This window comes from Clupea harengus, chromosome 2 (assembly GCF_900700415.2).
Source record: "Clupea harengus chromosome 2, Ch_v2.0.2, whole genome shotgun sequence".
NCBI lineage: Eukaryota > Metazoa > Chordata > Actinopteri > Clupeiformes > Clupeidae > Clupea > Clupea harengus.
This window is the reverse complement of record NC_045153.1, coordinates 24,833,624-24,848,259: the sequence shown is the minus strand read 5'-3', so window position 1 is coordinate 24,848,259 and position 14,636 is coordinate 24,833,624. Positions and strand designations below refer to the sequence as shown.

The 14,636-nt window shown below is 42.6% G+C and overlaps 1 protein-coding gene across 2 annotated transcripts in view; it reads right to left on the bottom strand.

The window, feature by feature from the left end:
- Positions 1-13,242, bottom strand: part of LOC105902648 (glycerol-3-phosphate dehydrogenase, mitochondrial) — a 26,752-nt gene extending 13,510 nt beyond the window's left edge. The window contains exons 1-8 of one of the 2 annotated variants that reach the window (XM_031558006.2): positions 13,115-13,242; positions 10,087-10,214; positions 9,567-9,575; positions 8,970-9,132; positions 7,241-7,365; positions 6,314-6,411; positions 3,637-3,800; positions 1-73 (exon numbers count right to left, since the gene is read on the bottom strand). The exon at positions 1-73 is cut by the window's left edge and continues 92 nt beyond it. In XM_031558006.2, the coding sequence (XP_031413866.1) occupies positions 1-73; positions 3,637-3,800; positions 6,314-6,411; positions 7,241-7,365; positions 8,970-9,132; positions 9,567-9,575; positions 10,087-10,185 (731 nt within the window). In that variant the 5' untranslated portion in view covers positions 10,186-10,214; positions 13,115-13,242. Of the gene's footprint in view, positions 74-3,636; positions 3,801-6,313; positions 6,412-7,240; positions 7,366-8,969; positions 9,133-9,566; positions 9,576-10,086; positions 10,215-13,114 lie in introns of those variants that run through there. The other variant, XM_042710586.1, reaches the window with a different exon arrangement.
- Between the last annotated feature and the right edge of the window lie 1,394 nt (positions 13,243-14,636).

Genomic DNA, 14,636 nt, shown 5'->3' with positions numbered 1-14,636 from the left:
TTGGCTATGGCAGCCCCATACCTGGCAGCGGTGAGGGCGATGGCGAGGTTCATTCGAGCATCGTTGTGTTGTCCTGCAGCGAGGGGACAGGAGCAGGGGAGAGGATGTGAGTCACCCCCCAGCCAGTGACTGGTGGTATGGAAGTGTGTCGGAACCGATATGTCACATCTGTCCCTGTCACTTTGCATCAACGGCTTGGCTGCTCCGGCCGGCATGAGGAGCACACTTAAAGCCACAGCGGCCCTTTGGCCTGTGTGCCAAATCCAACCCCAACCCTAACCCCCCCCCTCTTCCGACCTCTCCACCATCATCTCCTCCCCTCACCCCCCACCACCACCATCCCCCCCTCTTCCCCTTGCCTGGCGAGGCCCACCGTGGGGCAGAGGGCTGGGCCAGGGAGGGCTGGGCCCAGCCCTCTCCCCTCTACACACACACACACAGGGCCTGGATGATGAGGACCTGCTCCCACCACCACCACCCTTAAGCCACTGATTGCATGCTGTACATTCTCTCCAGGGATCTCCCAACACCAGCGGTAACATACCATACTGATTAAACAGACAATTAAGCAGGCAGAAATTAGATTAGATTAGATTACATTACATTAGCTTAGACTAGACTAGATTGGATTGAATAGATTAGATTCAACTTTATTGTCACTGTGCAGAGTATAGGTACAAAGCCAAAGAAATGCAGTGAAAATACGGCATGAAATAGAGTCTTGTTTGTCTTTATAAGGCGGCCTCTAAATGGAGGCATCAGATGATATAATTGAAATACAAAGATGGCAGAGGAGGGGGACACAGAAATCATTGGAAATAATTATTTGCCTAGTCTTTGCTGGGCACTGTATTCAATCCATCCATGTCACGGGAAACACTTGTGACAAGGAATGTTCTTCCTTCTACAGCTGAGATACTCAGCTAGAATCCCTTTAATGAACAGTGGGGATCTTGTATCAAGATTTATGGATTAATCCCTTTCTGCCTCTGAAATACCAGAGATCTATATTCAGAGTCACAAGGTCAGAAGTTTTGTAATTTAAATGAAAGGGTTTAAAAGGTGACAAATGAACAAAGCCGGATTTCATTACAAAGTGATACTTATACATCTTTTAAGATTTATTGCCGGATAATCTGTGGTTAAAGAAAAGAGAGGAGTCCGGATGATTAATCACTTTTAATGTTGGTGTCTTGGGCAACTCTGTTTCTATTTGTTATTGCCAGGGAAGTTGGAGCCCTTTGGTGTTGGCCAAGGATGTTGCTACCTCGCAGGAATGAAGGAGGCTTGCTGGACCTCTTGATTTATTTTTTTCTATTTAAACGACTGGAGGCTAAGTAACTGGTAGGCTCTGGTTAATGCTACAACATGCTTGGAGCGATTCTCTCAAGAAGAAAACTCAAAGACAGCACAAAAACAGCCAAGCAAAAAAAAAAAAAAAAACAGATATAAAGGCCATGCTTTAAAATGAATTACGCACAGGACTATGTAGGCTGCCATAATGGATTAGAGAATGTAGAGGGGGGGTTTTTTGTTGCTGAAAACTACAATATTTCATCAAATCCTTTAGCTTGAAAACTACCTCTGCTTTTGTTGACCCCTAAGCAAACAAATCTGAGATTATTCACAGCAGCACATGAATACATACCATTAAGCTGTTATAAATATGGCACAAATGCCATGTTGGTGCTGGATATTAATTATCACAGCAATTAATACATCTGTATCCTTTCAAAGTGAAATGAAAAAAAAAGTGAATAAAGAACGACAACAACGATCTGCACAATTACCACACGGCCTTGCAGGCTCTCTGTGAGCAAAGCGAAATTAATGTCAAAACTCCCTGGAGGAGAGGCCAGTGTTCAGTGATGCCCCCGCCCCTACCTCCTCTGTAATCCGCGCCTCCTGGAGGTACGAAACTCACTGGAGTGCAAGGAAGTCCGCGGCAGGACAAAATGCTGCAAAATGACAGGGACAATCATGACAATGAATTTCATGTCTCCCAGTCATGAGGCAGGGATGCTTGGCTGAGCTGACTTGTCCAATTAAATTGTTGCAGGTACAGAGAGAGTCGCAGTCATTATCCCAGACGCCAACTGAGTAAAGGAAACAAGGCCAGTACACACAAAGAGCCGAGATGTCCGGGATAAAGCGCTAAAATAAGACATTTTCACTAAAAATTACAATTAAGATGTGGTCATGTGGTATGCATATGCTATACACGAGTAGAACTACCCCTGTATCTCCCATCACAATAAATCTTTTTTTTTTTTTGTCAAATTCAACAGAATCTTCTACTAAAAGACTACACAGCCCTAAGAGAGGACGTGTCTCTGGATACAGGAACCATATGAGTGTGATGGCTTGCCAAATCTAGAGATGAACTCGGGCAGTCCGAGCCCCCGTTCCAGTAACAGAGGGCCAGCCTTTAAAATGTCACTGCAATGATTGTCCCCAACCAAATAGCTGCAGGGAGAAAATGTCTGCTTAAGAGAGAAAATTGTATTTTCTTTAATTTTTCAGCATATGTGTGTAATGATTTGGCCAAGTGAACAGATTAATATTATTATTACAAAAAAAAAAAAAAAACACCTAACACACAGACATATATGCCCTAGAAGAAACATTATATAAAAAAAATGTTAGCCACAAGATAAAAAAGGAAAGGCGATATGATGAAAGGTGAAAAACATAAATAGTCCATGTGCTTAATGCCCCCTCTTCTCCCACTTACTTCTGCTAAATGAGTAAGGTTGACACATCACTGCTCACATAGCTGCCCCATTCCCCCAGAATATGTTGCCTTTTTGCAGTGCATGGGAATCCGCATATCCTCAAATGCTAAATGAAGTCTGACAGATGGCCTTGAGAAACAAAGTTGGTAGTTTGAGGCTACAAAGAAGACCCTGAGTAAACAAGACATGCTATGTACACCCGGGCTAACAATGAACATATGCTTTGTTTTTCTGATGCCAACACAGAGCACATATTGCCCGGAGACAGGGAGAGAGAGGCCGGGACGGGTTGGAGCACATCACCCCGTGGCTATTTTTTGTTTGAAACAACCTTATTTCTAATTTGTTTACAGCTGCGTGGCCTGAAAGCATGCGGCTTGTGTAAAATCAGAGGATTACGAAGGAAGACTCCGCTTGGAAGAGTGTGAGGGATATTACACATTACATTTTTAACCTCTCTGTCCCTTTTCTTCAGTGTCAAATAATTACAAGCGTGCAAAGAATTCTGTCTTATCTGCAAAATTACATGGTTTTTGTGACCATATGCTACTATGTGTTTTGCCACCACGTGCCATGTTTAAGACCAATATTTGAACAACCATTAACTATTCAAATTAGTGTTTGCTAATGAACTCCATCTCAAGCACAAAATGTGTCATAGTGAAGTGATAATTTGATGTACAAGATGAATTGCTCTAGAACACAATTACATCTAGTCAGGTGCAACAGTATGACTGAAATAAAAAATGAATGAGCAGAAACATACACACGAACAAACTGCCCTACATTTTTTTAGCACAGCTTTAAATTAGCATATGTGTGGACAAGGCTGATGAGCCTAATTGAGTTTGGCAATCCTGGCACTGGAGAGTGTCAGTGATCGTATGGCTGCTGGACTCACCGTCGTAGTAGACGATGGCTCCCACCAGCTTATCCTTCTTCAGCATGGGGAAGAGCTCCAGAGCTTTGGCCTTGCTCAGGACGTAGCTGCTCTTCAGGCACTGCGCACCAGCCACCAGGTCATACATCTTGATCCCGGCCCAGTAGTACGGTAACTGCCACCACCTATCACAGGGTTAGTTAGTAGCAGAGGAGCTGGGTAAGTCAGCTAGTAAGCTTTAAAGGACACTTTAAAGGTGTAGTCAGTGGCTTTATTTTTGATTTTTTTTTTGTATGCTTCTAGGGCTACAAAAATGACAGATATCTGAAGGATGATAGTTAATGATTGTTCTTGTGTTGCTGTTTATAGTATTTTTTATACATTTGTTGACAAATTCAACATTTGACATTAGACACGGACATCCACATGGCCTGGTTGCTTCAAATGCTTAAAAGAGGGCTGAAATACAGGGCTGTGTAAAGAGCCCAGTAAGAATGGAGAACACTGTTTATATATCATGCCTTCTGAGTTCCAGAAACATTCTCATGCTTTGAAAACAAAAATGACTTTCGGCAACGTTACACATAAAGAGAAGGAACTAAGGAGTCGAAGGGCAAAGGGGCACTGAGGAGAAACCCTGGGAGTGTCAGTTAGAGCCAGTATCAGGACTGCTTAGTGCCGCACTCTTCCACCTCACTCAGAGGACTTCAGAACAAAGCAATACAGGCGTCATAAAAAACCTAACTGTAGCTTGACACATTGCATATTCTCACAATACCTCATTAAAGGGTTGATGTAGCTGGGAAAAACCTGCTATACCAATTTCCATTGAGATTCCTAAGCCCGGGGGGTGGGGGGGGGTTCCAGGTCAGTAACATGGATGGTGAGGCTCTGTTACTGTCACCGGTGGCAGAGGCGTATTGGCGTGAACAACGCAAACTGTCATCTCTTCCAAGGGTAAAGAAAAGAAAAAAAAAGAGTGCAATCGCAGGCACTCCACACAAAAGCCCCTGTGTGTTTTTTTTCTTTTTCATGTCTGGGGTACGTAAAGTGGAGGCCGCGGTAGATGTCATAGAATTTCATTAGAGCAATGAGCAGGAAAAGACAAAAGGGAATGCTGATGAACTCAACAAAGGCAGATAAAAATGCAATTAACAGGGATGGGGAAACCGCACGCAGGATCTATAGAGGAATATAAAACTGACACCGCCTTCGGGTCAAACATGCAAAACACTGTTTTCCTCTGCGTGCTGACACAACTTTCAGCAGTTTACCAGTTTACCAGAAGGCCACTGTTTAAAGATGCTCCATCCATGTAAATGTTGACCTCTGAGGAGAGGGCTAATCTATTAGGCTAATTTTCACATTTACAGAATGTCTGTACAAAAGGAGGCAATAACACAGGCCAAGCATTGCAGTATATTTTCTTCACTTTTTGTGATCCCTTTTCGTATCTGGTAAATCTAACTGCCATCCCCTTAAAAACTTATGAATGCACTGTGGCTGAAACATTTTAAAATCTACGGCTGAAACATTTTATGCTCCACCGATACATTCCATTTCCGACATGGAACAAAGCATACATACTAATGTGCATGGCCATTCTTGCCACTCTTGCCACTCTCCCCCTCTCTCTACTTCCTACCTCCCCAGTACTGCTATCTCCACAATGATGGCAGCAGTAACCCCTTCGTAAAGGTGCAGTGAGAAATAGGAGTTGGTGAGTCCATGTCGTAGCAGATCATTTGGGGGAGATGGCAGGGGCATAGGGGCAGACTGATGGCTGTGTGGTAGGGGGGAGAGTGAGGAGTCTGGGGGGATGAGAGCACGGCGCAGCACTCGGAGCCTCCTCTACCGGCCCCGGTAATGAGCCACACCTGTACACTGCTTTAAATACCAGAGAGGATCGTAAATGTCATGTGCAATTAAAGCTCATGATACAAAGCGGCACAAATCAAATCAAGCCCCTCAGTTCACGCCGGCCCGAGACGAGGAGATGATGGACCGTACGCGCGCACGTCACCCCACTCTACCGAGAGCAATCGACAGGAAGTTTATTGCCTATGGGGCAGGACTGGAGGTTTCAGGGGTTTCAGCAGGTCTGTGTCCCCTGGTCCGATGCCAAATACCGGGCATCTTAAAGGAGGGTAGGGGGGGGGGGGGGGGGGGCAGCACCTTGTTCAGTTTTACTATACCAACAGATGCGCTGCAGATGAGAGCAATCTTGGCTCGTGGCGGAAACCGGTCAGGTGTTCTCCCGGTTTTTGCTGTTAATTAATCAAATTACGGTTTCAACTGTGAGGTGGCGTGCCTGTGATTGGGTGACCTTTTGCTGAGCCACTTCAATCACAAGAGCTCAGGTGACACGTGGCCCAATTGGCACGGATCGGGAGGGAACTTCACCGCCACCTTCACACGTAGCTGTTCAGGTCATTAGAGAGGGGCATCCCTCCGACTCCAAATCCACAAGTTCATCATAATTAAAATGTACACAAAGGAACCATTTAATTAACCATTAGCACACATAATTAGTATGTTGACGCCCACTGTCCCTTCAGGTGCACCAGTAAATGGAGCGGCCATTTCAGACCACAGGGTTAGTCACCCTGGGGTAACTGTCCAGCAGGCAGGTTAAAAGGTAGACAGACAATATTGTTCTTACTGAGCAGGACTCTGGTCTAATGAGTGACTTCCTTACTTGTAGACAGGAAGCATTATGGGTAATGGGCCAGACAGATGAGGAGCAATCTCCAGCAGGTTGGCGCGTTCATGGAGAGCCTCCTTCACCATCATATACTGCAAGAGAGGACAGAGCAATATTACATCAGTAGTGCAAAAGAAAAACCAATACTCTGTAAAGATGATACAATATTCCCCATTGTGGAAGTTAGCTTTGGCCCAATTTGAAAGGGCTTAAACAGCCTCATTGAAATATGAATAAAGGTGGACTAGATATCTAATATAACTGTCCATCTATCAAAGATATTTCTGCCTGTGCTCTTTGAGTTTTTGCCTTCATTTTTCGAGCAGCCAGTCAGGTATAATGTCCCAATGTCCTAATGTCTCCCTGCATATCTGCTGAGTGTGCACCTGCATCTGCTGCAATCACACTAATTGGGCCCTTCCATAGTTCACCTTTAAGACCCCACTATGTTCAAACAGATAGGAAAATAAGCCCGGGAAAGAACAACATGGGCCTAAAATAATGAGATTCCTCAGGTCTTCTGAAATGTAACAGAAAACGATGACATTTGGATTTGAACCCGGGTGACTCCTTAACAATACACAGACAAAGGAAGACCAAAATGCTTTATTCCCCCCATTACTTTGATATAATTTTCCATATTAATTTTCATCTTGATAATGACAGCTGCACTCTATCCATTTTTTTTCCCGAGTGTGGTGAATTCTTTGAAATAACTTTACCAAAGAGAGGGAGACAGAGAGCGGCGGGGGTATAAAAAAAAAAGAGAAAAAGATCTCACCGCCACTCAGTCTATGGGTACATGTCAAGAGCTACCGAGAATGAAAAATGAACAGTGAGGGGGAAATAGAACAATATGACCAGACGGACCAGGAATTCCACAGATAAGTGTCAACCGTGGAGAAAAAATGAAGCATTTACCTGTTCATAATCTAATTTCATGATGGCTTTCTGTAGATATCGGACTCCGCCGTGAATGAGCTTGGTGCTCCTGCTGCTGGTCCCCGATGAGAAATCATCTCTTTCCACCAGGGCAGTTTTGAGATCTGACAGTGGGGAAGCCAGGCAAACAGATCAACGGCAGCCTGATATTTGGCGACTTATTTTCCCCAAATGTTTAGAATGCATTGCATATCATTTTCATATGCATCTCCCTCTCCTGTAATGCGCTCCGAGGAAAAGATATTGAGAGGGCATTCATATCTCCTTTGGGTGCGAGAGGCATTCATATTCATAGGAGAGGCACTGGGAGGTGTGAAACCTAAAATGTCTACCAAAAGAAAAAAGCTGTTTATTTCAAATCATATTTCAAACTCAAACTCAATATTTCAAATATTCTGTAGTCAAGGATGTTGAAAGCTATTCATAATAGTGGATTACGGAGGAGATATTCAGAGTCTGATGGTGGCAAAAATCTTTGAATTGATAGTTTTGTTTGAAAGGATCTGATTTTGTTGATGTTTGTTTACTAACATGAAATGGAGTTGTTTATGGAGAGGATGAATCCAGAGAACTCTTAACATTGAGAACTAGTTCTCCCTCTCAGTTCAGTCTTTCACCATTTCAAGCTTCTGTCCCAGACGGCTAGAAGCTGCAAATCCCAAATTTGAAAAGAAGAAAGGGAAATAGATGTGGATTATGGAAGGAGGATGAGGGGTTTCCAGTCTCTCTCCCCCCCACCCCCCCCACTCATTTTTTCCCCAACATTAGACAGTAAAAATGGATAAACGGAAAAAAAACAGAGGGAAAAAACAGATTAAAAGAACCTCTAACCATGAGCATAGATAATTGATTTAGGATGTAATGGGAACCACGAGAGTAACCCTCATCTGGGGGTATCCAGAGAGTGTCATGTTTCAAACGCCATGATTGAGCTTCTGCCCCCTCACTGTCTCTCTTGTTTTTTTTCTAGAGGAGGGCGAGGAGGACGAGGAGGAGGAGGAGGGCAAACATCCTCCAAGTCCAACACTTCCGCCGCTCCTCCCTCCCCAAGATCCCCAGCTGAAGCGACTTAAAGCCTGAGCCCCGGAGAGGAGGCTCGGAAGCAGCACCAGCACAATGGGGTATCAGGTTACGCAACATCGGCACAGAGAATATCCACTGCAAAAGCTGCGAGGGGGGACCGGCACAAAAGTGTGCCGCGCGAAAATCCCTCCCATAAAAAGACGCCTCTGAACCGTGGCTTGCCTGCCGCACCAGCAAAACAAATTGGATTCATCCGAATTTTTCTTGTCGTTCGCCCAGTCGCATCTACACACTGTGAACACAGCTCTTTGGTGGCATCTAAATTCCAGAATCCTGTGCTTAGGTCTTGTTTAAATCCCGCTGTGTGAAATGAGTTAATCATAAAAACACACTCTATCGTTTTTCTTTATTTCTCATCCAAATACAAATGGATACAACTTATAGTAAACCTCTTTGCCTTGCATTTGGTTCCCTGCTGTGAACACATGGTTGAAATGGACCCCAGAACAGTGACAAGGGCCACTCTTAGTCCATGCGACATGGGTTTCATTCATTCATTAATCATTTAGCCTTCCTAATTCCTACTTATGCTAACACCTCAGCTAATGCCTCGTGAGAAATGACAAACACACACAGTGGTGTGGGGACGGACGGACGGACGGGGGTGGGGGGGGAGTGAACTTACTGCGTGTGACGGCGTCTAAGGCACAACCTGCGCCCGTGGCCCCTCCCCCGACCACCAGCACGTCGAACTCGTCGGCGTGGCCCAGGGCCCCGAGCTGGGCTGCCCTGGAGGGGAGCTCATCCTGGAAGGCCACTTTCACCTGTTCCGCAGCCTGCACTCGGGCCTAGCCCATCGGAGCAAACAGACCAGTCATCCATTTCATTGTCATATGACTCGGGGGGACAGTGCACATTAATAAATGCATTTCATTATTATGCACATGTCTTCATATTCTTTATGATGGATTTTTAAGAAAACACAAATCATGCATATTCTGTGGGAGAAAAAAAAGGCGTCTGACAGCACAAAGAAATAAGAAACAATCAATCACATGCTAATTTATTTACTTCCCCCCCTCTCCAAACTAGTGTCCAGCTAGATTAATCACAAATATGCATGCAACACAAGCATTCAAAAACAACACTGCAGCCATGCAAGAGATAGGAAAGCACTCAGCTGTTAGACGATATGTAGACAGTGGAACAAATACTGTAGAGCAGCATGCATGACCAGTGAAATTAATGTTTGTTTGTTTTTAAGAATAACATAATTTCTTACCCATTGAGGCTTTTGGATGGGAACATGAAGGACAAATGAGACCCAGACAAAACAATAAGTGTTTTTCACTGATGGGTAGATTCAGTTTTAAACAAAGTTTAAATCACACAATGTTTATTGTGAGACTGAACAGAAGTGTTTAAAAGATATTTGTCCCTTGTGTCTGTACATTAATATGTAGCTAATGTGTAACATCCGTGTAATGTGTAATGTGTGTCGGCAGATGAGACAGCAGCTACATCAGAGACAAAAGTTGTAGTCTAAGGATGATGTAGTTGCTATGGTAAATAACCGGGCAAATCTAAAACTGGAGTCTGTTGTTACATCTATTTATTCCATCAGTGTAGTACTGCTTGAGGCCAGAGAGTTTAGCTAAGAAAAGCCTTCTAAAACATCTGACTAAAAAAATGCACCAATCTTCTCTCTTTCTTTCATCAGTAGCTGCTCACTGTTTCTTTCAAATGAACATGTCCCCCAGCTTCAGATCTCTAAATATTTGGGTATTAATTTGAAGGCTCACCTGTTTTTTCTTTTGCTCCCTCAGTTCTGAAAAGGCATACAATGCAACCAGAGTTCCACCGCCAAAGGCGGCTACCTTCACTGCCTTCCGTACTGCCATATTGTAGGCCTACGGCCCAGTCTTCCTGGCTGGAAAAGAAAGGCATCATTGTTTTTAGTTGCACACTTGAAGTATTATGTGTGCTAAATTCAATTTGCTGTGCAAACTACTCATTTTTCCCGTAGTCACAAATCCCTTCATAGTGCCATTTCATTTTTTGTTCCTTCTTTTTCCTATTACACATAAGGTTGTTTTACCCCATCTTTCACTTCAGTTAGCATCAGCTACCAGTTATCGCTTAAAACATCTTAAGACACTGGGCAAAGTAATTACTCTACTTTTCAGTCATTTACACACATATTTACAGAAGGGTCTCAGTTCACAACACATCTTAAAATACTGGGGAAAGTAGTTACTGACTACAGAACCGACTAAGCTTGTTAAACTTGTAAAATGTATTCCGGGGTTGAATGACTGGAGCTCCATGCAAAAGCAGCAAACATTAAAAAGAAGCATGTCAAGCGTCTTAAATGATTACGCAAAACACTTAACTATATTACTCCACTTAAGGCCTTAACACCACTTCTCCTCCCTCTAGTAAATATGTTTACTCTCGCAGAGATTGACAAGGCGACGTTTCGGGGTTTGCCTCGTTTTCACAAGAGCACAATTTACCAATTGATTGTGGCATGGAGGCCACCTGCAGCTTCCTGAATACATTTTCACGAGAAAAAAGCACAACTAGGATATATTGCCCCATGACATGAATATGCAAGGACCGCCACAGACGCTGGCGCAGTCATTACTAATGTTGCTGCCAATTATAGAGTATGTCATGACACTATGATCCATGAATATTCATTGCTGACTGATATACAGACGCTATTGAGCAAAAGGCCTCTGTCCCCATATTACTGTCTCATTGTGGCGTGTGAACAGGTATCTCCATCATGCCAGCAAGGCACCATCCAGCTGCCAGATAAGCTGTTCCACCAGGCCTAACTAGTTAAATGTGTGTTATATAAAGGTGTATTAAAGTGATGGAGCACTCTACGGCTCCAAAGAGCATGCATTAAAGCATATTAAGTAGACGTTTAGTCCTCTAAAGAGGAAGCCTTAAATTGGAAATAAGATATAGCACACTGCCTAAAGGAGCGGGACGTCTCAGGTGTCTCAAAAATGACAGTGAAGGGCTGTATTCTACTGAAGCAGTAAACCCAAAACATGTCCCTGTGTATGGCTGTGTCTGGAGCCTAGCGCTGCAGAAAAGCAAGATTTGTTTTCAGCATTGTCTAAAAGTATCCGTGACGCAGTACAAGCTAAAGGCTAATGAGTTTGTCATTTGCGTGGTTTAAGATTTTTTAAATCCAAAAATTCCTTGTTGGGTGATTGGACTATTGTGTCCCACTCACTGCAAAATCTGATACAATTACAGCCAACTGGCAACCAGCTATATTTAACCTTCAAATGTTATCAGTCATCCAAGGGGCACAGGAGTTTGCAAAACATTAAGGTTTGTGTCTGTTACCTAGAGATAAGTGTGTGAATGATGCTTGCCTGTTGCTACTAGCTTAAGTTCAAACAATAGCTGTTGTTACAGTTTCTCTATTGATTTATATGTATTTTCCCAGTTCAATTGAACAGTGAGAGTACATTAGATCAACTGAAATATCTGAAGTGTATATATGATTCATTGTATTTCTAACATGAGATGATGTCTATCCTGCCTTCCTAGTTTCCTGTGTAAGAGTCCTCTTGACTATACCCAACACTGCAAGTGCTCTCTAATACTATGTCCTATGTATGGATATAGATATTCTATGAATGAAAAAACACATATTTGAATGCAACAGAGGTAAAATTCACAATGGCAATGCACTATCATAGTTCCGGTGAATAATGCTCATATACAGTAACTGTGGCTGTCAGGATTGCAGTCTCGAAGATTTAACTCAAAGTAATAAGACACAGACACTTAAAGCTAATTGTTCTAGACTGCTCTCTGTGTCCCTTGAACGCGGTGTTTTAGATTTTTGCTTTTTTTAACTGAGTCGTTTATTGAAAAATTCACAATAAGAATATCTGGATATCCAGTTGTGGTAAGGTATCAGCGTTTTCACCCCTTAAACTCAGAGCCAAGAGTGCTGCTGCATATGGTGCCTTAGGAGTCACTCTTGAGTGGCCATATTCATGCTGTAAAGGTAAAGATAGGCAACACGAATGGTCATGTGTGAGTGAGTAGAAAGCAACGGACCTGACCTAAGAATAGATGTGACACATTTCAGCAAATTGATAGTCTGCAACTAAACACATGGCCAGGTGACCCTTGTGCTTGGCATAGCAGCTGCTAGTGATACAAATGGTCATGAACTGAGTACATTCAAAGAACTGAAACTTTTTTTCATACTAAGTCTAGATCTCAGCCATTAACACTTGAAAGCTCACAGTACACGTTTAGAGTACTTGTGTAGTTGAAATGTAACTGCACTGGCATTTTAGGACACTATATGATCCACTGGCTTTCCTTTGCCCTCAGAGTTCAGAGATGACATCAATCTCATGCCTTGTCTTCAAGCATGCCCTTTCAATCCAGTGTCTATTCATAGTAGTGAAATACCTTATAGCTACACTATATGTTAGTATGGTCTACTTTATAAACAAAACCTTCAAAAACCAATATCATATATTTTACACATGCTCACACATTCATAAATGTTTAACTTAATTTGCATAAAAAGCATCACACTAAGCACAGAAGACTATCCTACCTCACCAGCTCTTCAAGAAATGCATCAGATACTTGCTAAGTTGACTGAAAATGTGATGCCACCACTAAATAACTGCCTCTCACCAGTGAGTGTAGTGAACTATCTTTATCTAACTGGTTAGCTGCAAGTAACAACTGCATTTAACACATGACAGTTTAGGATCATGGAAGCTGTAATCTTTAATTTAGACAAGAATTATGGGATTTAGTTTTGACACTTACGGCTTCTTCGATGTATCGAGGTAAGCGTGTGTACCCAACAAAGTAGGCAATGACAGCGCTTGTAGTGATTCTGGCACGCAAGGACTTATCTGCAACTGTCTTTGGCAACCAAACAAGGAAGTGAGGACGGTTTGATGAATGGTTCTCTCCTCGAATCGAATTGGAGGATGGGCCTCCTTATCCAATCGCACGGACAGTTGCTGGATTACATCTTGTTTTGCCGATGACGCAGTGGTTTAAGCTCTTTAAAGTCGAAGAGATGAATCTGAAGGAGCTCATCTACAGAGTTCAAAGGAACGTCTCCGATTAAATTCATATACAGTTACATCCCACTGAAGTCAAGAACTGTGATGTCATAAATGATAAAAAAAAAAGAATGTGCCTGTCAGTTAGGTGCTGATTCAATGAATGAACATGTATTAAATTGTGATGTTATTCCTCGCTAAGATTAGGCTACGATATATAATGATAAAATGACGACATCACAAGATCTATGCAGTTTTTCGTATGCGTTTTAAGTACAATATTCCTTGTTGCTCTTTGAACTTTAGAGGGGCTAGAAGGGCTTTCCTCCTATTTCTGGCTCAGGACCCTAGAGTCTGCATATCATGTCTTGACAGCAGCTTGGAGTGGTCAGTTGAAACAGGTGGACCTCAGAAACGTGACATGCACAATTTTAACTCTGTTGTAACAGGAAAGACTCGAAGCCCCCTGAAGACACTCGAAGAGAGATTGAAATGTTGTTGCATTGCTACAAGGAACCTCCTGTAAGATCTAATCACTTGACATTTGTACAGGCAAAATTATTCAGACAATGGCAGTATATCTCGCATTCGTTTAAATGGTTAACTATGTATATATACATTTAAAAATTCAGATGCATCTTCTGACAAACTTTTAAACTTTCTGACTTAAAACAGAGTTGATACAATCACTGTTTATCACATAGTTGTGAAGGTGTTTGCCTGTTACAGGAGAAGAAATGCTGGTAGAAGAGTCATTGTTCTCTTTAAGGTTAAGGATGCCCCCTTTAGAACTGAAAATCCTACAATGGGTAAGAATAATACTGATGCTTTTGAAACATCTCTTCCCAGGGAGCACACGTAGGCTAATCATGAAAATGTACCTCCTATTGTAAGTCGCTTTGGATAAAAGCATCTGGTAAATGAATAAACAGCTAAGTCACGGTAAATGTCTCTTGACTGAATTCCAAACAAGAGGCATTTTGCCATGTTTCATTTTCAGGCAAAGCAGAACTTTTATTAATCAATACCATTTGTAAGTGTATTTATCAAAAAAGCACACCAGGTCCCTCATGTTATGCAAAAGCAAGCCAATAGGTAATATACATGGGTTTATCTGTAACACTGTGATGATGAACACACACACACAAGCTTACAAACCCTTGTTACGCTGTCCTACACCCAGTTACACTCTTGTATGGGATTTCCACAGTCTTTGTTACTGCCACTGTGGAGAAAATGCACAGCATCATCTGAGTTGATCAACAGAATTCTAAAAT